Source organism: Silurus meridionalis, chromosome 17 (genome assembly GCF_014805685.1).
Source record: "Silurus meridionalis isolate SWU-2019-XX chromosome 17, ASM1480568v1, whole genome shotgun sequence".
NCBI lineage: Eukaryota > Metazoa > Chordata > Actinopteri > Siluriformes > Siluridae > Silurus > Silurus meridionalis.
The window spans coordinates 27,703,774-27,728,665 of NC_060900.1; the positions used below are offsets into that span (position 1 = coordinate 27,703,774).

Sequence of the window (24,892 nt, forward strand, 5' to 3'; positions counted from 1 at the left end):
TTCTACAACCATATTTGAGGTGATATCAAAAGGTTTTTGATACCACTTTTACGATTTCATCACGGACAGCGAGTTAGAACCGAGAGTTGAAACCGAGCAAATCTGCCACAGAGACGTAACCCGAGACCAGGAAGACCTTCATGAAAAAGAAAAGAAGACTTCCGGGACACGTTCCAGAAGACCGTGCAAGGGGACTACTTTTTGAAACGGAGATAAATAAAGTACTTTCTTGTAAACAGAGCGAGTCTCCAAACCTTTGACACCACCTGGTAATATTTTAATATATTTTCCCAAAAAGGTGTCTTCGCTCAATGCGCTAGCTCAGAAAAAAAACACACCTGTAGCTAGCTTGTACCAGAGTCTGATAGTCAGATTGCAAACGTCTCTCTCCCTCTTGGCCTTTGTTTGAAAATGTCCGGCAAACCAAGAAGGACATGTTCTTGGGAAGAAATTTTGGCTTTAGTCACAAAAGCCCTGTTGGTTTGACTCGTATTCCAGCTGTTTGATGCTTTTGACCGTCACAGTGGGTTGCCAGTTTTAAACTCTTTCCTGCGATGCACGGGTTTAACAGTGCTTTATAGGCATACACCTGCACAGCTTTCGTGTTGGGCCATAATCCATTCGAACGACGACACTTTCCACCTCTGTAACTTTGACATTTAACATCACAATGCGCTGCAGTTACTCTCACGATGGTTAATGTTCACCGCAAATCGTGTTTTTACTCTGGATTATGTCCGGCATGAACCTTATTTTCGATTGCACATCAATGGAATTGTGCTCTCGGGTATTGACAAACTCCAAGACGAATTCCTACGAATCAAAGACTCGAATCCTGACCTTTCGCTGAACCATCAAAGTGCCATGATTTTGATCCATCTGAAATCAGTACTACGATCATCAGGTCAATTGATCCTCATCGGTGTCCATTTAACTAATTGAATTCACATCCAAGCCTGAAAGAAGCAACGTCACAACCTCACAAGTTTCCATCTCAAGAGAGCTGCAGTGAAACATCACGAGCGTAAAAAGGAGATTGCTGCTGATCAACTTAGTCACATATCTTAGAACGAATCGGCTTTAATACGCCTCGTTTGTGACAACCGATCAGAGGTTTGTACCACGTTTCTCTGCATAGCTCAGGTCGCTTTTGCGTGCTGAGACGGTAAGCAAAGCTTTCGAGACTTACAGCAAAAAAAAAAAAAAAGCTCAATAATCACACTTAGGACTTGTTCCTTTGTATTATTTATTCCAATGTCGACACCAACACATTTATTTACAACCTGATAACAAATAAGAGTCTGCAAACGTTATCCAGTACTGCTTATATTTAGTTTTATCTTGTTCTGTTTTTACTAAAAAGTGTTGTGTAGTTTGATGTTGAAGATCTTCGTGTTCGGTAAATGGCAAAATACATTCAAGAATGTTTTATGTTGCAATAAGTGTAAGTATTTCGAGAATCACAAAGTGATGGTTTTGCGTAGTTTTTGCATCGTAACTACTGTGTACAAGACATCTGAATGAATTTTTGTTTCAATGTTTTCTTTCATTTCGAGACATTATGATGAATTCGCTTGTTCTCTGGTTTTAAGATCTTTTCACAAAAATTAGGAAAAACAAACCATTTAAAAAAATAAATAAATCAACAAAAGTTTTTAGTTAATGAGACTAAAATTGGCTGCTTGGAAAAACAGTTTTAATGCTTAAGACATTTTGTTCTTTTTATAAAGCCTAGATATGTTTTTTTATTTTAAGAAATTGTACCAGGTGGGATCATCTTACTGCACTTGACTTAAATAAAATTGAATTAAATAACGCATTTAATTCTTATATTTAGATGCTTTTTTTTTTTTAGGTCACTTACACCAAATGAGCTGAAAGGGTTTGAATTCAGACTGTGCTATATTTTCTTCTCAAAATGGTGACATGTTTTTTTGGGGGATAAGCGACGTTTCATCAGGCACCAATAAACCCTGATAAACACTTCAGTCAAAAAAAGCATAAAAAAAACAAAGCAAGAATTTATAAAAAATATGACTTGTAGTTACTGGTGCAGCGTTTTACTGAATACCAAACGATCGACTCACACAATGGTTTGGGGTTTAAACTGGTGGAAACATGAACCGTTCCTGAATGAAAGAAGGCCAGGTTGAGAAGATTCAAAGTTTAGCTCAGCGTTCGGCACAAAACATCATCAATTCTCCAGACCCTGGGATCAGGAGGTTAGTTGCCAGAAGAGCGAACAGATCCCGGAGTAGAAGAGCTGAAAGTTTCATACTTCATAAGTTTGGATTTAAAAATGCATGAGCAGGCAGCCAAGCTACGAACCGTAGCTTATATAAGGCGAGAGTGGGAGGACTGGGATGGGAATTACATGAATAATGTTATTGTGTGTGTATGTGTGTGTGTGTGTGTGTGTGTGTGCGCGCGCGTGGGTATGTTAGTATTTGTTTGAACATGGCTGCGTTATCAGCAGTGGTATGTGCAGTCAATAGAGTGGGCAAACAAGCGTCAGATCTTAACTGATCCAACCTCATTTGTCGACGTGCGGCAACGTGAAATCAATGGTGAACGGATAATTACCGGCCGCCGGCTGCAAAAGGTCACCGGCGCGCTTTGTTTTAAAGCGTCTCGCACGCGCCGGTGAATCGGATGACGACGGATTAAAAACTTCAGGGTTACATGGGTGATCACGGTTCCCTAATAAAAGGATTGAAACATCAGCATGAATGAGAGGAGCCAATGATCACGGGCCAATCGTTGGAGGAATTTTTGAGTTCGGAAGCAAATTTTCGAAATACAGGTAGAGATGAAAATACCGTAAGGCAAGACATGGCCTAGCCTACCCAGAAGTCTTAAAGAAAGATCAGTGTGGGGTAGTGTACTGTCGTTTTTATAACAATTTACAGTACATAATTTAGCCAAACAGAGCCATTTTACAGTTCTGTAATATATAAACAATTTACAGTACTTTATTTTTATAAACAATTTACAGTACCCTAAAACAAACCAATTTACAGTACCCTAATGTATAAACGAGACAACTGAACTCTTCTCACAATGTGCGAGATGCGTACATCAGTGCCACAAAGTATTGTTTCGGAAAATAAAAAGCCACGCAAAAATGTCAACATTAAAAAAATATATTTTTGTATCGCTATCGTCATCGTAAGATCGAAAAATGGTAAGTTGAACCATCCTAACTCAGGGACTACCTGTATGTAGGAGGTATACGGATAAGTACTGTATGTGCCCAAATCACAACGATGCATAATGTGCAATTGGTACAATAGTGTAAATTTGGTTTTCTCACCTTTAACTATTTGATCAAATAAAACTTAATATTCACTTTGAAACCTAAATTCATTGCCTTGCCTGCTGCTCGGGACGTAAAATATTTGTACAAATGTTGTGGTATCGCTATTGCCATTGTAAGATCGAAAAATCGTAAACCCAGGGGACGACCTGTACTTAGATCATGACTGGTTGATCATTTGATGTAACATCACAGCCCCAGTTGGTCCCTTGGAGACAGTGGAGTTTCAGTGCAATATTTTGGGCTTTGGAAGCTTTGATGGTACCGGGGATTTGAACTTACAACCTTACGCAATACAACCATTAGCCACTTCCCAAAATAGCGCAAGGAATTCACGGGAAAACATTAACCCATCTTTTTTTTATAGTGTGGTTATAATTCAAACACAATCCCAGATTACCTCCATGATACACACTCAGGGAGGTCTGCAGTCAGGAAAATCTGGAATGTCTTCAGCAAACCTCTATGAAGTATGGGATCTGGGTGTTGCCATCTTTGGTTCACCTTTGAGAAGATGAATATGACCCCAATGAGTCATGAATTCCACATGAGAGGCAAGCGTATTGAGTTGCGGCATATCCAAACGCTATGCTGGGAAAACTGGGCGTGTGCTGGACTACACCCTGGATGGGATGCCAGTCCATCACCAGGACACGACGTTCCCTGTAAAGAGAGGGTGATCGTGTCCGATCTACCGAGCGACATGTTTTTTTGAGAGTCAAAGAACCTGAAGGAAATCTGGGGAACGTTAGAAGAACTCGATAGCCATTACCAGACATAGGAGTTGCAGCAAACACAGAGAGACAAAAGAAGAAACATTTGCATATTTGATTTGCATATTCAAATAACATGCTTTAATGAATGCATGTATTTATTTATTTATTTACAGAACAGATAAATCCCCAGTCCAGATAAATAAGGCCGTGGACGTATTGTGTACAGTATCAGGGTTAGACTTGGCGGCGAAACACAAAAGTGTCTGGTTTCTCCAACGGTGTTCGAGAGCCCCAGACTCGCCTTTGATCGGAGCCGAGATTAGACGCCGCAGTGAGAAAAACCAGAGCATGGAATAAACAATCCCACCCAAAAGGGACAGGGCCGTGGCTTTCAAGTGCCGAGGAGCAGCTGATAGCTCTACAGCTGTGTGTCTAAGAATGTGAAGAGGAAAAAGTGTGTGTGTGTGTGTGTGTGTGTGTGTGTGTGTGTTTGTGTGTGACTGAGGGTGGGCGAGGTGTAGCAAGATTGCGGCTTTATGCTAATTTATTCTGCCATGCAGCCAAGCATAAATACACCGTTTTATAATCTGTTGCCTCCAGTCCAGGTTTTTTTTTTCCCTTCTCTTTTCCTACACACCCCCACATGCACAAATAAACACACCAGAACATCCCAGCGCTTGACTCGATCTGCGAGTCTGATGCATCACTGAAAGGTTAAGCAGGAGGGTTCGGTATCCACTCCGAGTGACGAGCTCATCCTTTTGTTCTCGGCTTCCGTTCAGCAAGACGGCAGAATTGGAAACGTCCTCGCCGTTCGCCGAGCGTAACAAACGCATCGAGAGCGCTCGGTGAGCAAACGTGACCCTTCACCCGCCCGCGCACCTGCTGCTAATGAAATATTCAAATTTGTCACTCGGTGTGGCACATCAATTATTGAACCGCTGTCATTCACTTCATCTTTAATATTTCATATTTTATATCTCGCAGCCGGTCGTCGCCTTCCTGCCGAACGAGGACGGAAGTAAATACGGAATAACGGCACGCTCGGCTGATCGGACTGACCTCCTCACTCCTCCCACCTCAACGTGATTGGACTGGAGTTATATGAATATGTACATATGCATGACGTGGAGATATACAGTGTGATTCTGTATCGGAAACATGGCAGGATTTTGGTTCTTCTTTAAAAGGTGATGATTGACAGGTATAAAGTCAATGCTGCCTTCCATTAACCTGAGAGGATAGAGGCCACGCCTTCTTCAGGGACACAGATATGGAAAGAGACCACACCACCGTACCCAAAACCAGACAGCATAGAGGCCACACCTCCTCCAGGGTTACCAATATGGAAAGCGGTCACACCTTACGTGGACCTGAGAACATACAGGACATACCTCACACACGCCATGCCGTTTTAGCTCAAACATCAGCACAAATGCCACGCCTACTTCATAGAACCTGAAACCTGAAATGCCACGCCTCCTTCACTGAACATAAGAGCACCGAGGTCACGCCTACTTCACAGGACCTGAGAGCACCAAGGCCACGGCCCCCTTGCCAAATATTACAGCACAGAGGCCACACCACCTTAAACTGAATGCAAGAGCACATAATCCGAGCCTCCTTTCACCAAACATAAGACCTCAGTGGCCACGCCTCCTTCACAGAACCTGAAAACACAGGTCACGCCTACTTTGCTGAACATGAGAGCAAAAAAGCTAGGCTGAACGTGAAAGGCCACGCCTCCTTTGACCAAACATGAGACCACAGTGGCCACACCTCCTTCACTGAACCTAAAAGCACCAAGGCCACGCCTTTTTTTTTTTACTTCATGTCTCACCACCTTGATGCCCTCAATGACGAGGTCAGGAACACAGGCCATGCCTCCTTCACCGGTGCTAACGATAACTAACGGTAACTAAACACGTCTGAAAATAAAGTTTACTCAAGTCTATCTAATGGATTTAGGAACGTGTTTTACGAGTCACACACGCTGCCAGTTGTTCCATAATTACAGTTTAGGTGGGTATAAAACCGGCGTTCGTCTCGTTTACCGGCAGCCTTTGGCAGCGGGCAGATTGCGAGCACTGAAAGGAAACCAACTGGAACGTTATCAGCCATTGTGTCTTCTTCACTCGAAACACCATCAGATCCTTAATCACAGCAGAGTGGTTTAACCCCCCCCCCTTTCCGAACGAAGCCTTATTGCAACTAACGTCTTTAGGTTCCAGAGACATCGACGGACACTTATGATCCAAACGTAAAGCTTTTAATCAGCGCTGAACACGCGATCGATCGTCGCTTTAATGCACAGAGCATCGAGCATCGAGCATCTCAATCCTTCACACAAACATCAATAGCTGGAGCTGACTGGAGGAGCTTTTTTTCCACCAGCAACTCCAACGATGGTGAAACACCAGACCGATTTTCACTTCTTTTTTTCTCTAAAGGACGCTCAGGTACGACGGTGTGGCGAAAGTACAGCTTCAACATTCAACCACGGAGCTGATGTTGAAGTTCGAGTTCTGATTGGTCAGATGCTGTTGAATAAGATGTTTTCCATCAGCTGATTCGCTCAGTCATTTCTGTACTAAACATCTTACACAAGAATGTCTAAAGTGATCTAAAGTAAAATACAAAAAAAAAAAAACCATTAAAAGAGGACTTTGAAGAAAGGATGGAAGGAGTCTCCAGTGTCAGTGCTTCAGAAGCTTCACAAATGGATAAAAAAAGATTTATTCGGCTAAAGTATTGGGACACACCGGGTTTTTCCAGCCATATGTGGTTCTTCACCAAACAATCAACCAAAAGTTGGAGTCACACCATTTTATATATATAGGACAAGCTAGAAACCAACTGGTAGCAGATCCTGAAGGATTTGGCGAGTTTTAGCTACAAACATACAACAAAAGTACTTTTTACAGCCACATTGGTTCCAAACCGTCATCCAAAAGCTTCGAACCAGAAGACGCAAACCTGTTCGAGCAGGACAATGCTCCTGTGCACAAAGCTCCAGCTCCATGAAGATCTGCTTTATATAAGTTGGAAGATTGTGGAAGATCTACTTTAGAGCTTTCGAACACCTTTGGGATGGATTTTTCCTCCTCACCTACATCAGTACCTGACTTTAATAACACACATCCTTGTGGCTGAAAGTCACAAACCTCCACAGAATCTGGTGGAACATCTTCCCAGAGAAGTGGAGGTTATTATAACTGTAAATGGAGACAAGATGTGAGGGTTAAAATAAATTTAAAAAAAAACACAGCTTTGTGTTCCTGATCAGAAGGTCAGGGTTTCAAGGCCTAGCGCCGCCAAGCTGCCAGTTCTGGGTCCTTCAGCAAGGCCCTTAACCCTCAACTGCTCATTTGTATAAGAAAAATGAGATAAATGTAAGTCACTGTAAATGAGGGCATCTGCCAAATGCCATAAATGTAAATTATGAAAATAGTAACATGCTGCATCACTCCATGCAGATGTTGTTTCTGTACAAATCTCGTCTCCGGCTGTCGCTCTTGTGCTCACGGCGAGTCGATGCGTTGACATCTTCGTTATAAATCCTCACTAATGATAACTGCTCCTTCATGGCCTGTGCATGCACTATACACCGAAAGAGGAAAAATTGGGTTTCAGCGCTTTGATTTCCTCAAGCTCACAATAATCTCTAAATATTAGCCCGGCTCAAGGCGTCCACGCAAGGAAAATGTCAACGTCCTCCATGTTTCGCTCGCGTCCCCCTCCGACGATCGGCGGTCACGTCTTTCAGAACCATGTACGATGCGCCAGATGTGCGAATAAGCAACAGAGCATCGAGAGGAATAATGGGGTTTTGAACACAAACCCTGAAGAAAAGACGACGGAATCGTTCTCTCCGCAGCTGTACTCGGGTGAAGTGTCTTTTCTCGTCTCGCGAGAAGAGGGAGACTAGTCTTGTTTGGACCACCAGCTGGGGCTCCCATTCACACTCATTCAAACACATGCGACGCTTCGGATCTGTAGCGCAGATGTTAAAACAACGTAGCCCAGATTCCGCTTTCGGAAAAAAAAAAAGCTTGACTTGGGTGAAGGGGGTGAATGGGGGGTGGATGGGGGTGGATGGGGTGAAGGGGGTAGTTGGAGCTGGGATGCATGACAAATGCGTCTTTATTCTTTGCGTCTTCATGGCGCAGAACAAATGTTTTCCTGCTCACGAATAAATTATTAGCGAACCACAAAACTGTAAATCATGCGGGAAAATTGATTATATTCATAAAATTTAAACCAGAAAATAAAAGCGTTCGTCACGTCTGATCTTATCCAGACTAGATCAGGGTTTAAGATGTTGGATTTCTGATCAGAAGGTTGTCAGTTCAGATCCTACCATGACTAGCAAGGCCCTTAACCCTCAACGGCTCAGGTGTATGAATGTCATTTACATGCAAAAATGTTATCTACGCATCTGGGCAGGTGAGGGTTAAGAGCCTTGCTCAAGGGCCCAGCAGTGGCAGCTTGCTGGTGCTGGGATTTGAACTCATGACCTTCTGATCCACGCTAACGTTAACCAGTGATCTAGAATTTGGCCCCAGTGATGCTTTTTTCTTTGTTAGGAGTCTTCGGTGTCAGCACGTTGTGATCAATCCAGGCCGAAGAGAACGGAACGGCAGTTGTGTACAACAGTTAAAACTGAAGAGCGTCATCGATAGTTAATCGCTGAAACTATTGGCAAAGAAAAACCATACCGATAGTTTTTCTGTTCTGCCGCCATTATGAGAGCGGCCTCTAGAGGCAAAACACTGACGAAAACTCGCTATCGATAAAATCCAGTCGACCTCTAGTTAAAAACTAAGCAATAAGACAAACCGATGCTCCATGTAATTATAAATAGATAAAAAGTATGATGCTTTAAAAAAAATTAAAAAAAAAGGATTCAGAGTGCTGTTGTAAAACAGAATAAACCCGGACTGTTCATATGATCTGACTCTCAGCTACAAACTTCACACATGTGGAGCTGTACCTGAGGTGGGTCAGTCTCCTAAATTTGTAAATGCCTCTCAATAATTTCCAGAAATTCCTATTAAAAATAGTTCACCATGGTCCAGATGTGCAGATGTTTACCTGTTTGTCACTTAGCAAGTATGTGTACTGATAATCCGGACTGAACACCATGTCACGCAGGATCGGGCTTCCCTCCACCACCGTGACCGTCTCGTACAGCAGCACGTTCTGGGCCGACGGAGACGCGCCATCCACTCGAATCTGAAAGAAGCAAAGAGGAAAAACTTACAAATTAGAAGTTATGTTCTTTCTTCTAAATGCTTAAAAAAAAAAAATCAGCATTTAAAATGAGGGTGTGAGAATACATCGATACACGCCAGTATATATATATAGTTTGAGTTTATAAGTCAAACTCTAGATAGAAAATTAACGCAAATGCAGATCCCATTGTGTTCTGGTTGAATTATTATTATTATTGTTGTGCTTAGGTTTGCATATGATGGTGTGTTCTTAATGACAGATTTCCTAAATTAAAAAAATATCCTAATGCATATCGCCTTGCTTACAGTATCGCATCCCTTGTATCGCGATACGTATCGTATCGCCAGAGTTTTACCGATAAACAGAGCTAATTTACACCCAAATCATATTTAGCGTGACGATGCTTTTTTAGTCTCCAGTGTCAATTCAAGGCAAAAACAGGGCAGAGAGTAAAGGGGTGATTGTGAATGACAAAATGATGTTGCATGTAAACAAAATCGGGTAAAAAGTACGAAATCGTGCTTTTATTTAAAAAATAAATAAATAAATAAATACAGATTCAGACAAAAAAATTATTCACACAAGATTCATGGCCGTTGTTTCGCGAGTTTAGATTCCGAACTCTAGATAGAGAATTTATGCCAATGCCGATCGCATTAACTATTATTAATAATTATTAACTATTATTTTATTTATTACTCTTTATTTATATTTTTATTAAGGTTTGCATATGGTGGTGTGTTCCTAATGACAGCGTTCCTACAGATTATATCCAATTCCTAAAATAAGAAATATCCCGATATATATATATATATTGCTGTTGTATCCAGGAATAAAACACGGATGCAGGATGCACCGGATTGAGTTGATTTCCCTCTAACAGCACAAGCCGAGTCTCTTATTTCCTAATAACTGCAAATGAAATAAAATTTGTATAAAAATAGCAGCGGGCGATTGTTTTATGTTGACACTCTGATATACTGCATTTTCACACAGGATCCTGCTGCTGGTGTTTTTGTTTTTTGACGCTTTACTGACAGATGTGGTATTCCGGAGGATTCTAATTGGCCCGCCGTTCTACGGAGTAGTGTGTGTGCTTCTTTGCCGCTGACCCAGAAAAAGAGCTTCAGAAAGAGAAGTTCAGAAAGGCAGAGCTCAGAAAAGACGTATGCCAACAGCACCAACTCGGATTACTATTTACTGACAAACGCAAATTCGGGACGCGTTTTTTTTCTTTTCCGTCATCGAACAGAAAACGGAAAATCAATTAGGTTTTAATGACGGCGTACCCATACGGGCACACGAGCAGGCACCTCGGTAAACACACGCCGGCTCTCGAGCCCCTGCTGCTTCATCATTAGTGACATTCGCTCTGTTTCCTTACAGCGATAATTTGCGTAGTGAGCATGCTCAGAACGAACGCAAACCGTCTTTGAATTATCGTAAAAAAATAAATAAATAAATAAGCAAAGAGCTCACCTATTTCTGCGGGTAATAATAAAAATGTATTTAAAAAAAGCAGCCAGCAAATGTGTCCTCATCAACAGTGACAGGGAAGTGACAAGAGACGGAAATAAGAGTCTAACTAACGCACATTAATTCCGAAGTGGAAACAAAGACGTAAAAAAAAATCGCAACGAAGAGGAAAGAAGGCAGGGAGCAGCTGTGATCCTGCAGAGTTTGGGCCTTTTAAATATCTGGGTTGGCCGAAGTGAAAAACATCGTTAGCCTGTTAATTAGGGTTGACAAGGTGGCGTCAATTAGTCAAAGGCTGCCATATTGGGTGTCAGAAATCTGTGGCCAAGCGGGAGCGCGTGAGTCAGGCAGCAGCGGGACAGAAGGTTCTGGAAGATGACGGACTCGAGCCGCAGTTTGTCAATGCATGCAGCACCAGCTGTAGTGTTGTGCATTGGCAGCCGTCGGTGACGGCTTATCACTTCGTTTTATCTCCAAAGGCTCCCATCTGCATTTTTCAAGTCTGGGAAAGTGAACGCGTCTGTAAACTGATCCCGATGCCACAAAAGGCCGACTTGAGCAACAAACAAGGGGCGGCTAAAAGGGGAGCAGCGTAGCGTAAAAACAGTGACGCTATATGCCCCGCGATGATGGCGCCTACATCACCTTTAAAAGTGTGAGTCAGTGTGGAAGATCTCTCCAAAAACGCAAGCAGGCTCTCTGGGTCATCCAGCGTGACCTGCACGGCTCTCAGCTCATCAACTCTTCCATTTATGGGGAGGAAAAAAACCCCAAAACAAAACAAAACGGCAAAACGGGCCAGAGCTTGTCTCCAAGTGCACTTAAGCCAGTGTCTTGACACCAAACAACCAGCGCTTAGGGCAAGTCAAAACAGAGAAGCTTCTCACTCTAGAGTGGTCTGGTTAAACAAAATAGCCTGCCATCCTGACACAAGCCAGGCACAGCTGCACTCGCAAGAAAAGTGCCAGCCTTCATCCTGCCTTTCTGCTCTAAATAGTTACACAGTACCTGCTGCAGAAGTTGGAACTGGTTTCATCAGACCAGGTTTTATCCATCTGGTGGAAGTGGGAGATTAGTGGATATGATGTTAGACTTTTGATCGGAAGGTCATGGGTTCAAATTCCATCACCACCAAGCTGCCACTGTTGTGCCCTTAAGCAAGGCTCTTAAATCTCCATTACTCAGCTGTAGAACTGATAAGTGTAAGTTGCCCTGGGAAAACCCTTGTGCTGGAGAACTTCTACACATGTTCTAACACACCAACAACAATTAATACCGTTTCCTGAGTTAGATCTCAAATATTAGAACATTAAAAACGCAGAAGCCATCTAAAAGGATTGAGGGTCCAGCAGTGGCATCTGGTTGAACTCATGACCTTCAACTGAGCCACCCATTTTTAACCATTAAAAGTTTTTATCTTCTTTTGATATTTCACACCTTTTTAAATGGCAGCAAAGGATACGAGGCAATTTCAAAAGGTTTCGAGACTAGTTTTGTAACACGCCAACAGATGACAGCACAAGTATGCACACAGTCACAGGGAGCACCGACCATCATCAAGTCAAAAGACATCTTCCCCTATTCTGACCACGTCTGCAATTTTATCATGGACAGCAAGTTAGAACACCTTGTTCCAGAGCTCCTCCTCACACACGAGTTTCTCGCCCTCTAAAAGGTCTGCATTTTGACACCGTAGTGATCGGGCGCGAAACGCAGAAGGAGCTTGACCCGCTTCGAAAAGAAGACTTCCAGGAAAAGTTCCAGAAGAACACTGGGGGCTGTATTACTGTGCAAGGGGACCATTTTGAAGTTGATGGTGTGGAAATGTAGATAAATAAAGTACTTTTTTGTAAAGAGCAAATCTCGAAGATGATGTTACCTTGAAAAACTTGTGCTGTGGTGAAACCAGTTAACCCCAGTGTACCCTAACCATACAGGATGGGAAAAGTATCATTACTGGGGCCCTAATCACCGTTAGAGAACAAAGAAGTTTAGAAGGAACCAAGAATATAGCAAGAGACTGAAATACAATCTAGGATACAAGCTTGTAGAACAATAAATAGCGACTTTAACATCTGTCTGGCTACAGAACTAGTACACAATTTACACATAGTACAAATCTGGACAAATCTGGATCCTCTATTTGCACACAATGCAAATAGAGGATCCAGATTTGTACTATGTGTAAATTGTGTACTAGTTCAAGATCATGAGTACTTTAGATCAGATTCTGCTAGACAATAGCTAGACGAACAGCAAATCCCTAAGTTTAAACCTGCATATACACACACATTACTCATTAGTCATTACTCTCTCTCTCTCGAACTTTTCTCCCTCAAGTGTTTGAAATGCAAAGATCTTGCTCTGCCTGCTGAGCACTGACCCAACTGCAACATCAAAACAGTGCACATGAGGGTAATTGGAATTTAGATAAATAGTACTTTCGCCCACTTTCGTCTTCCACAGCACTCTTAAGGGTGCCAAGGTAACTGCATCGGCCGATCTATCTATTAATTAGCTCAGTGTGGAGACCGAAAAGCTGGATGGATTTGCTCATAGGCCAGTTTTGCCCTCATTGATCCAAGGGTTGGGTTTTGTGAGCAAAGAGAAAATGGAACGATGGAGGCCATTTTTTTGTTTGTTTGGAATGCCTGATTCGTATCGATTTTGAAACCCTCGCCGAGGTTTTGAATCAAGAGCCGAATAAAAGGAGCTCCTTAAGTGGCTCTGAAGTTCATTCTTTCCTCTTGTTCACCCTCCACCACCCCATCCCTCTCTCTTTTCTTCTCATCCGGTGTACAGTGGGAAGGCCTTCCTTTATTGTGGGCTGCTCCTTGTGATCAAATTAGGGAGTTTGTATGAACAAAAGCACGGGGCCATGAAAGCCGGAATGATTGTATTCAGTATAAACCGATTTTTGCATTCGAGATCTTCGGTGCTGATTAATGAAGAACGGAGAGGACGTTGAGCTCAGGCGCTGCTGCAATGAAATATTAGAAGTCAAGAGCAGGGGCAGTTCATACAAAGTTTCTCCTTTTGAAGGAGACATGCAAGAAACTCTATTGGAACAGTTTATCACAGAGATATCTGGACTGTCCGACGTTTTAGAACGCTGCGAAAAACATTGGCGTCGAGATATTCCAGAAAAACTGGGAGGAGATTAATGTGATATGTGGCGTCTGTAAGAACTGGACGGACAAACGATTGTGTGTGTGATTATGAGAGACTGAAGGGATTATAAGGGATCCATGCTGTGCTGACTTTCCAGCCAGATCCCCGACCGGTCCAGCTGAATGGACTTTCTCTGGGAGAGCTCCATTTCTCTGAGGCGGAGGTAAAGGAAAACAAAAGACGACAGAGGAAGGGAGGGGAAAGGGGGTTTTGTTTCAATGGGGTGGAAGGGCAAAAGAATTCTACAAACGAGTCACAATGATGGACGGACATACAGCAGTCTGAAAATTGGATTATGTACCACCATTACGGAAGATGAGCTCCTCTGTAATCACTCCGAGACCATGTGACACCCATGAGCACATCATCAATTACAAATACAACCTTCCCATGGATACAGAAAACACATCCCGTATCCATTTCTGGGTCATTTTATAAGATATCGTGATATATACGAACATTTCTGGATTAGGATTCGAATTTGAGAGATCTGTGGCTTTTAAAAAGGCAGAAGAAGAGTAAATCCGGGGATCACCATCGAATCGGTTTTAATACGATCGCAGTGAAGGCTTGTTTTTTTATTGAATCAGGGACGATGATTCATAGCAGGAAGCTCGTTATCTTGTTATCGTACTGAGGGTATGTAAGAAAAATCGCCCTGTAATTCCGTACTTCTTTAATCTTACATTTTCCTCCCCAACACACTTATAAAGATCCTTTCAAAGAGATGGGGAAAAAAACAACGCAATGCAACGCAGTGCAGTACAATCCTGTCACTGGCTTCGGCTCAAAACTCGTTTCTAAAGGAGGAGGTCATATTCCGGTTATACACATATTCTAGTCACTGTGGTGGTTCCCACAAGAAGGAAAGAAAGGAGGAAGAAAATATTTGTTCAAGAATATCATTATAGTCTGAATCTGGCTTTACAAACATAGAAAGCATGTACACTGTGTACTACTGATGGGCGGAATTAAAACTGTGTTTAACATGGCTGCAATATCGGATTATTGTTTTTTTTTGGAGTATTTTGTAGCAAGGGAACATAAGAAATTGCACAGCATGGGATTGTTCATAGGTGTGGCCAGGCCAGGGCCAGGGGTTACTCTGGGGTGGCAGAGAAAAGATCATCATGCAAACAAACATGGCACTCGTCCAAACTTCAAATATTGATAACGCAATTTACGCTACTGTAATGTTTAAACTATGCAGCATGTACGCATACAGCAGTTTTAGTGTCCGGTGACCCCGAGTGCAAAAGGAGAAAATTGGCGTGCGAAAATGTAGATATTCTTCCAATTTTTGCGTATCGCTATCGCCTTCGAAAGATCGGGAAAGTCGAACCATCGTAACTCAGAGACTATATAACTGTATATAAAGTATGTATGCGTAAGCATGCAATTACGACTGGGGTGGCCATTGGGGTGGCCGTGCACCCCTTCCCATATGCTCCTCCCCTTTTGTCAATCAGACGTCTTCTTGCTTTGAGCGAGACGGATCTCAGCCACATCTAAAGCGAAAGCTAGATGTTTGGCTCACAAGATTATACCGAGAGTATTATTTATTTGTTCGTCATTTCTTTTTCGTTTGCGGAGGAGACTTTTTTTGGACAAGAAACTGTAGAAGAAATTGCAGAAATTAAGCTCATGTCCAAATCAAGTCCATATAATTCAGACTTTTCTTCAGCACTGGATTAATAATAGTCATCATCCATATTCCATCACTCGTTCCCTTTCTGAAATGTTATACATATGATGCAGAGGCATAGCATACCCCCTTACCCCTCACCCCCCATTTCAGCGCACTCTGGTATAATCCGTTTCCATGGAAACATCACACGTTTGCAAACGGCAATCAGACCCTAGTGACAAAAGCAGCATGATTATGACGAGTCTAATGCTTATTCATGGTGCTGCTGCTTGTTTTTTATTTTATTTTTTTTTTTTATTTTTCTGTTTGATGTTCCAGACAACATTTGGTTGTTAGTGTGATAAATCTCCAGTACATTACTATATTCACGATGTTCCCTCGGCTCCATCACGCTCGGGCGAAGACGTTCCAGCAGGTTCTACCATATGGTGGAAGGGTGAAGCTCCGCCTACGATTCATGCTTAATGCTCTGAGTGTGTGGTGCTACTGAAGATGCTGAAGCTGCTGTTGTTGTTTATGCAAAACATACACACACACGCATCCAGAAGCTCAGGCTGGTTTGACTAACCCTCAGCACCGCTATATATCAGTTATAGCTTGTTGCCCTCAGCAACTCATCACCCCACAGCGCACAGCGTTCGAGGTGCGAGAGGAGGAGAAGAATTCGTTCTCCTTCAGCATGTCGGGGCAAAAAAATTGTTATTGCATTGTTTTCTGATCCGATGCGTTTAAAAAACGCTTGTGTTGAAAAAGTGGGCTACTCTTTCATGTCAAGGATAATCGATTTTACATTAAAGAGCAGAACAGCAGGGGTGGTGGTGAGGGTGGTGAGAGTGAGGGGCTTGGGCTTGGTGAAGAACAAGCTCTTCTCTCTCTCTCTCTCCCGCCTGGAAAACGAGGTCAAAAGCTCCAAATTCATCCTTTTAGAAGACAAAGATGTCGGAAAGTGAACAAAAGGCGTGTGTGTGTGTGATTCGATTAAAGCCCTTATCCCGTTTCCTCAGATGGGGCTAAAGGGGAGGAGAAAAAGCCCAGGCGCTGAGGCTTCGTTCCTTCCTCGCACCTTCACCACCTGCTTCGTCTCAATCCGAACACACACAAAAAAAAAAAAAAAAAACTCTTCCGCTGCACCTTCAGAAACCTTACCCGCCGTTCCTTGACCTCTGACCCAACCTCACCCGGCGACCTGTGGGGCTTTAAGTGCTCTTTTGTGTTTGTGTGTGTGTGTGTGTGTGTGTGTGTGTGTGGACAGACTGCTCCGAATGAATAATGCTTTTACAAGAATGTACACATCGAGCTAATAGGATCCTCTTGCATTAAGAGTCATGGGTAAAAAAAAAAAAAAGGGTGGGGGGGGATTATGAAGTGTCTGTATCACACGTGTTCCACTCACAGCACCAGGGGAACAGTCCACGAAACGTCACGATCGTGTTCCGATTCGGCGAATGACTGGAGGTTTACGAGTCATTCGGGGGTTTGGGGCTGGAACAGGAAATGTATCGTTAAAGGAAATTAACAATCTGTGCAGAGACCCTATTTGGCTCACCCGGAATTCTGATCATTCCTAAATGTCCAATCATGTGATCGAATTGCTAGACGCTGGATACGAGGTTAAGTAAATATCTCCCAGTAAGCCTTTGTTTCGCCACCTGCTCCATTATTCCCGGGTTAATGTGTTACACCAATATTTTTGCTTCTCGATAAGTGTGTGTTCAGTAAGGTTGCAAAATGCCTGCAAGACTTGGAAATATCTATGGAAATTAATTAGAATTAATTGGAATAAATCGTGATTTTACAAAATTGCAGGTGTGACCATAACAGGGAACTTATCTTCGAAATGTAATGTAATTTCAGCTAAATTTCTACACATCCATCAATCACATGCACACAGAACACCAGAAGACAATTCAAATAAAATCTGGCGAGTATTTGCGTAATTTACATAAATATTACATACATTTATTTAAGTACTGGCCAAAAGTCTCGTTCGCTTTTCAAGCCTGCATTTATTTGATCAAAATACACAACAGTAATATTGTGTAATAGATATTAAGAAATATTTATTATTGTTCTAAAGTAAAAACTAATTTTTTTTTAAACTGTATTAGTTTGCACGCATGTCAGCTTACGACCAAACTAAATGTTTATATTTGATACAGTTTACATACATTTTCCGAAATTTCTAATTAATTCCCATAACCTCATGTAAATTCCTAGTTTTCAACTTGGAATATTTCCCAAATTCCCTAGATTAAGTTCCCATGTAAAGTTTCCGAAAACGTACCAGAAATTTTCCGCCCTTTGCAACTATAGTGTTCAACCATTGATGAGTTTTCTTCCAAACCCCCTCCACTGTATCTCCTCCTTCAAGAGCCATGGCTCCACTGAAACTCCGGTTCCTCAAAGCATGCTAAAGCTCTACAATGCAGTAATTACAATGTTGGGAATATGTGGAATGTTTCTCATCAGGAAACACCTATCAATTATCATTTTCATGCCGGGATTTCCGTTTGCGCCGAAATTACAGCCTGGAAAACACGAAAAATTCCGTCGCGGTCTGGTGGAACAGAGACATCTTTAGCACGTTGGCCATGTGTCTAAGTAGGCATGAGGAGAAAAAAAAACTGGCTACACAATGTTCTGGACAGGGTTTGGGAATGGTGAAAAACGGAACGGAGAGTGGGCGAACAGGGCAGGTCGGAAATGTCGAGCTCCACCAGTTCCACCACAGTGACTGGCCTGTGAGATGGAGACACGTTGACGAAACAAGTTCTCAGGAGTCGTTTGTAACAAGACAATATTTGTATAATGGATCCACGTCCTAGACACAACGTGACCAGCCTACATTCAAAATAACAAAGAAAGATGAAATAAGGTGCTTTATATTTGTCCCATGTACTTTACAGCAAAGGGAAATTCATTCTTCGCATATCCCAGTGATTTTAGGAAGCTGAGGTCTGAGCACAGGGTAATTCATGGGTTAAGAGTGGCACCTTGAACATACCAGGGCTTGAACTGATCAGAAACCCATAGCATTAACCACTGAGCTACCATGATGCTTGATTCTTTTCAGTGGTGGACAGTGAGGAAGTAAATGTAATTCGTTTTTGTACTTAATTAGCTTTTTTACGTATCTGTACGTTCTTTACTGAAGTGTTTCCATTTGAGGAGATTTTTTACTGTAACCACTACATTTCAAAGTCAAATATTTGACTTTTTACTCAACTACATTTTGCAGACTCGAACTCGCCACAACAAATGTAGCTTTATTTACACGATTTTTTAAAAGAAAGTTTTGGGTTCATGATGATTGTAATAGAAATCAATCAGTGTTTGAGTCATTAATATCATTCTATTAATAGATCAGTGTGCTGAGAGTCACATTCGAGTCTTTTCACGTTAAGTTGATTAATAAAAAAGTCTTGTGATAAAAATGATAATAGGAATATTATATTATAATAGGAACATTATGTTATAATAAATCAGTACTTTGGATACATTTGAGAGCTAAAACTTTTGTACTTTTACTCAAGTGAAAGTTTAAAGGGACACTTTTACTTTTACTGAATTCAAATTTGCATCTCTACTTTAACTCAATTACATGGTTTGTGTACTTTATCCACCACTGGTTCTCTGTAATGGAGCTTCCACAATATGTATCTTTAACCCATCGACACAAAGTGGTGCTTTTACTACTGGCCCACAAGCTTCTAAGATCTTTCTACACTTCTAAATGTTTTAAAAGGGTTTGAGTAGTTTCTTGAAGATTTTCAAACAAACTAATTATTTAGACAAAGTGGTTTTATTTGTAGTGAGGACATGCGATTCTTAAAGCAAATGGTCAAGAGAAAGTGAAGCAGCAGTGAAATGAATACGCAGGAGATCTGGAGTAAAGCCAGATCATTCATCGTCTTTTGGGACTTGGACTCGGGCCTCTGACCGGCTGTCACACCAAAGCCGAACATTTTCAAACGCTTGTCACAAAGCAGCACGGTCAGGCTCCGGTGATCATTCCAACCTGCTGCCCAGGTGCCAAATCTGGGGCTGGGCCAAGGAGACGTCAACATGCTTATAGAATGAGCGAGCAAACAGAGTCCAAGACTGCTGGATCCTGAAGCGTTCCAGATCTCCTGAAGTGTAACGTTCACATTCCAGCTGAATTAAAGAAAAATGTGCCAATGAAGAAGTGTCCTGAATTCCACTCTTAAGCCTGTTAACCCCTGCAGCCTGAGGCAAACCGAACATCAAACTGCATTTAATCCAGGATTTAACCGTGCAGGAAATTGCATGTTGGTTTTGCACGTCCTTGCGTTATGACACGCAGACATGCACAAACAGACGTGCATGCACACACGGAGCAGCCAAGCCATCGTGTTTAGAGTGGCTCTTCTGTGTTTATCTTAGCAGGAGAGACGAAAGTAGGGGAACTCCTGGATGAGTATAATCATCTCATACAGCACTGGTTCGACTCCTCACAGGGATTTAAAGCAGATATCCTGGGTCCACTTTTACCACAGTGAGAGCAGCAGCATCAGGGTAAAAAAAATGGCAACTGTATCATCATAAGGTTGACAATGACCAGAAGGTCATGAGATCCTCACAAACCGGAACATTTTCCCATCTAAAGAGCAGATCTTATACATCTACGAAGGACCATTGCTGGTTGAGGAACCTAAACCATTCTACAAAAACAAAACTTAGAACAAAGTACATGTGACTCAAGGTGGAAGTGTTCAATAAGACAAAGTCGTCGGGGCAGTGTTTGGAGGTAGGAGAAATCAGAATAACTTCAAAGGATGCTAAATAGATCCTCAACTTGTGAATCAGGTTGATGCTTTTACTTAAGGGTCCTACAGCAATCACTAAGATTTCAACACAATTCTGTACCTTTATAAGCCCGAAGCCTTAAACCCTCAGCACCACCTTTCCCTTGCAAACAATTTTCAATAGAAATAAATGTTGAAATGTATAAATACGAAGCCTCAGAGTACCAACAGCTGCAGAATGAGAAGGTTTCACTCCTCACTAATGGATGCTATTGGGATATTCAAGACGCACTATATTCACACACTATATAGACAAACGTATTAGGACACCAGACCTTTCCATATGTGGTTCTTCTCGAAACTGTTACAACAAATCTGAAGGCACACAATTGAACAGGACGTCTTTGGATGCAGTATAATAAGATTTTGCGTTGACTTGAATTTGGAAACCCAAACCTTTGGGATGAATGTGAGTGCTGACTGCACCCCAGGAGTCCTGACCTCACCCACATCAGTACCTGACTTTATTTACACCCTTATGGCAGATGAACACAAATGTTCACAAACACACTCCAAAATCTAGTCGAACATCTTCCCAGAAGTCTACACGTCTACGTGTGAATCCTAAAACAGTTATAAGTGCCATTTACACACCACCATAATGCCAAATGGGGAGTATTTCCACTTGTTTGTGTCTGAGAGAAGAGTAAAAGAATAGGTGCCAGCTCAGTGATGCGCCCACATTACCCGTGTCATGTCTGCTCTTGGCCACAATCGTTATGATAAGTGGCTGGAAAATAAATCCATTCAGCCGCAGCAGGGCCTCGCGGCGTAGACTTGCACTAATTGTCGCTAAGCAGTTTCGAGTCAAGAACTCGGCCTGGAGACCTGAACGCACGTACATGCTCAAACGGCAGCATCAGACGATTAAACAATCAACAGCGAGAGTCTCTGGCGAGATAACGACGCATTAGAACAAACATCGGACCTTCAGTGTGGACTGGTTTATCCGGAGGAACCAGCGGCGTTCCTCGCCTCTTTACCGACTCGGCAGCCGAGACAAACGATTACACACGTACAGTATCAGCAAGGACAAACAACAATCATGTCGCCATGTTTGAAAGCAAACACAATTAATAGCTCTCGCGCTACGCTGGAGTGCCCTTCGGCTTAACAAGGCTCAGACGCAGACGGCTGAATTTAGTGCCAGCCTGCTATTTGTTTAATGTGGACAAAACTGCCACAAATTTCCCTCATGCATAATTACAGCTCGTTTCTGTTGGGAAAACCGGGTCATTAGGGTAATAAAGGGCAACAGAAGTTCTACTTAGCAATGTACTGGCTTCTAATGGGTTAATATGTAAATATAGGTATTGGTTGGATTTTTTTTATGGAATCCAGTGGGTCTCTAATGGGGACTCTTATTCTTACAGGTTCTGTTTTTAACCCCAAATAAGTGATTTCCTCTTTCTCTGGAGTATCAGGAGTATTCGACCGAAGACCTTTAAATAGAGTTTATAGACAAAGGTCACCATTAGAGTCCATTAGAAAATCAGCAAATGCCCTAAAGAATCAGAATCAGGTTTATTGGCCAGGTGTGTTGACACACACAAGGAATTTGGTCTTAAAAGTACAGACTTACAGATTTAGCTTGGACGACAGAAGACAAAACTGATATTGAACAATATACAGAGTATATTAACGTCAGTTTGTTCAGAAGCTTGTGTTTGGCCAGTTAGTGAGGTCGAGTAGAGACTTAATAAAAACATACAAAAATTAAGAATAAAAAACATTTTCACATTTACACAATACATAGTTTTTACCATAGTTTTTACAATTTTAACAATTCAGCACGTAATATTAACCAAATCTGCTGCTTCCAGTCAGAGTCTAAAATCATGAAAACATTCCTTGATGCCTGCAACATCTCACAAGAGTGTAGCGTGGCCTTGATGATTGGTCCTAGATCAGACAAACATCTGATAAATCACCATGTGTCTATTACATGCATGTCTCTGAAGACAGCGCAGAAACAGCAGGAATTCAACGCAAGAAGGAAGAAGGTTTTAATGGTGATGCAAAAAACCAAACCACAAATAAAAGCTTACTAAATGGTGTCCCATGGCGAAACAGGTGCATCCAAAAAACCGTCCGTCTCAATTCCAAATGAAGATACGCCGGTCTTGTTCTGATTTACAAATCATAAAACCCGCATGCTGGGTTCAAGCTCCACAGATAAACAGTGGTGGGTTGATTAGAATTTACGACAGGCCGTGTTTATTGTCTTTGGCTTGGCCTTTGGTGGCCTTGAAACCTGAAACCTTGACAAAATCATTAGCCCCAGACTGAGAGAAGCCAGGTGGCTTTTGCCTTCTCGCTCATCATCTCCTCCCTCGTTTCTTTTCCTAAATCATCCCCCTATCTTTCACATTTCCTCCTTTTCCTTCCCTCCTTCATCTCAGACACACAGAACTCCATGACAGGCTTTCCGTGTGTTATACCTCGGCTCGATCGCACAGTCCATATGGCGGAAGATAAATATCTGCCATTTCCATAAGCAGTAAAAAAGTCTAACATCTCTCTCTCGTTCACATCATCTCTCTTTCATCCTCCAGTCGCAGAAAGAGAAAGATGAAGGGTTATCTAAAGGGTTTTTACCTCAAGCGAAGCTAATCCCAAACACTTTATTTTTCTTATCATTTCCACACTTATTTCCTTCTACACCTGCATGAAGGTCTTCACAGGTCCTAATTCTGCCTTAAAACAACCATCAGTGAGGGTTAACAAGCTAGTTTGCTTTCACGGGTATTAAAAGCACAACAAAGAAGCTAGCATAAAGCTAGCTTGCCTGACTAACAACAGTGTTAGCGTAGATAGCAATTCATACAAAATCACAAGAGAAATGTAATGCCTTCTTGTTTCCTGTGAGAAAAAAAAATCTGCTTTCCTGAGGTAAAAATTCCAAAATTCCTGAAAAAGGTGTGAAAAGCGCTAATAAACCTCAAGTGGCATTTTCACCAAGCTGGATAACTCCGCTAGCAAACCTCCTCTCATGTGCTCATCTTTGCTTCAATACTAAACCTTTTTTTTCCCTTTAGATACACAACATACATTATATGGTCAAAAGTATTGAGACACCTGACTTTTACATATGCTATACGTGGTTCTTCTCCAAACTCTTAAAGTTGGAGGCGCACAATTTGGATGTACTAGCATGAAATTTAGCCTTGACTTGACCTAGAAGACCTGTTCCATGAAGATATGCTAGATAACCCTGTTAAACACAAATCTCCACAGGAACACTCTGAAATCCAGTGGAACATCTTTTACAAGCTATTATAAGAGATAATTGGGACTTAATTTGGTTATAAAGTGCATATTAATTCAGGCAAACTAGCATTTTGTGGTGTTTAGCTAGCTGACCAGCTCATAAGTCAAGCACTTATGTAGTATTTATACTTTGTCTATTGCATTAAAAATGGAAAGCAATGTTTAGTCATCGAGACGGAATGTAACAAGCCGTTTTTGTCAGTCAGAAAAATACAGACATCCTTCCCTATGTTGTTAAAACACTTGTAAATCTCGCCATTACCACCTTCCCGATAGCTTCCATATGATTCCGAGGTAAAAAGCTAATAAAAAAATGGCTACCCATATAAAAGCTTTCAATTTTTTCTCAGAAACTTCTGGTGCAAAAAAACCCAAAACAAAATGAAGTGTTTTGTCCTGGAGGAAATGCCCGTTCCTCTTTGTTCAGCTCTCTCAATCACTCTATAAACACACTAACCCTAACTGCTGACCTTTTACGCTCGGGTCTGGACGCAATTTATTCGCCCCAAAGCTCAAGTAAAAAAAACACACAGATCCACACACCATTTCACCTCGTCCCAGGTCGCACCGTCTGACCCGAATTGCTTTTTCGTCCCCGCTCAATAATTCAATTGCAGCCATCTGGAAGGCGTGTGATCTAATTCAGGGCCTCGTCAGGACGGGACGAGCTTCGGGCTGAGCGGCGGACGGAACAAACGGCCCGAGGCCGTCGGATCAGGACCGAAAATACTGCGTTTACCAAAGGTGTGATTAAATAAGCGTGGCCGTATATATCTGAGGGTTAAGTGTACATGTCGGAGAGGTTTCTGAGTGTCCTTGCAATCAACACTCGTGTGTGTGTGTGTGTGTGTGTGTGTGTGTGTGTGTGTGTGTGAGAGACCCCACAGGCCAATCACAGTGCAGCAGATTCAGCCAACAGCGAGCGCCTGATCACTCTCTATTTCAAAAAACAATCACATTCACTCAACATGAGAGAGGGCGAAATCACACCTGGGAACAAAGTGAGAGAGAGAGAGAGAGAGAGAGAGAGAGAGAGAGAAGGAAGGAAGAAGGGAAGGAGAGGAAATTTGTGTTTATGAAAGAGAGAGAATGAGACAGACAGAGAAAAAAGAATCCGAGAGACAGAAAAAGAGAGAAAGACAGACAGACAGACAGACAAACAAAAAGAGTGAGAAATGCAGAGGAAGAGAGAGAGAGAGAGAGAGAGAGAGAGAGAGAGAGAGAGAGAAATGGA

The 24,892-nt window shown here is 42.1% G+C and overlaps 1 protein-coding gene across 1 annotated transcript in view; it reads right to left on the reverse strand.

Moving 5' to 3' along the window:
- plxna3 (plexin A3) overlaps window positions 1-24,892 on the reverse strand; it is a 169,802-nt gene that overhangs the window by 87,452 nt on the left and 57,458 nt on the right. Inside the window, exon 4 of the mRNA XM_046870918.1 lies at window positions 9,127-9,267. Within this exon, the coding sequence (XP_046726874.1) occupies window positions 9,127-9,267 (141 nt within the window). The remainder of the gene's footprint in view (window positions 1-9,126; window positions 9,268-24,892) is intronic.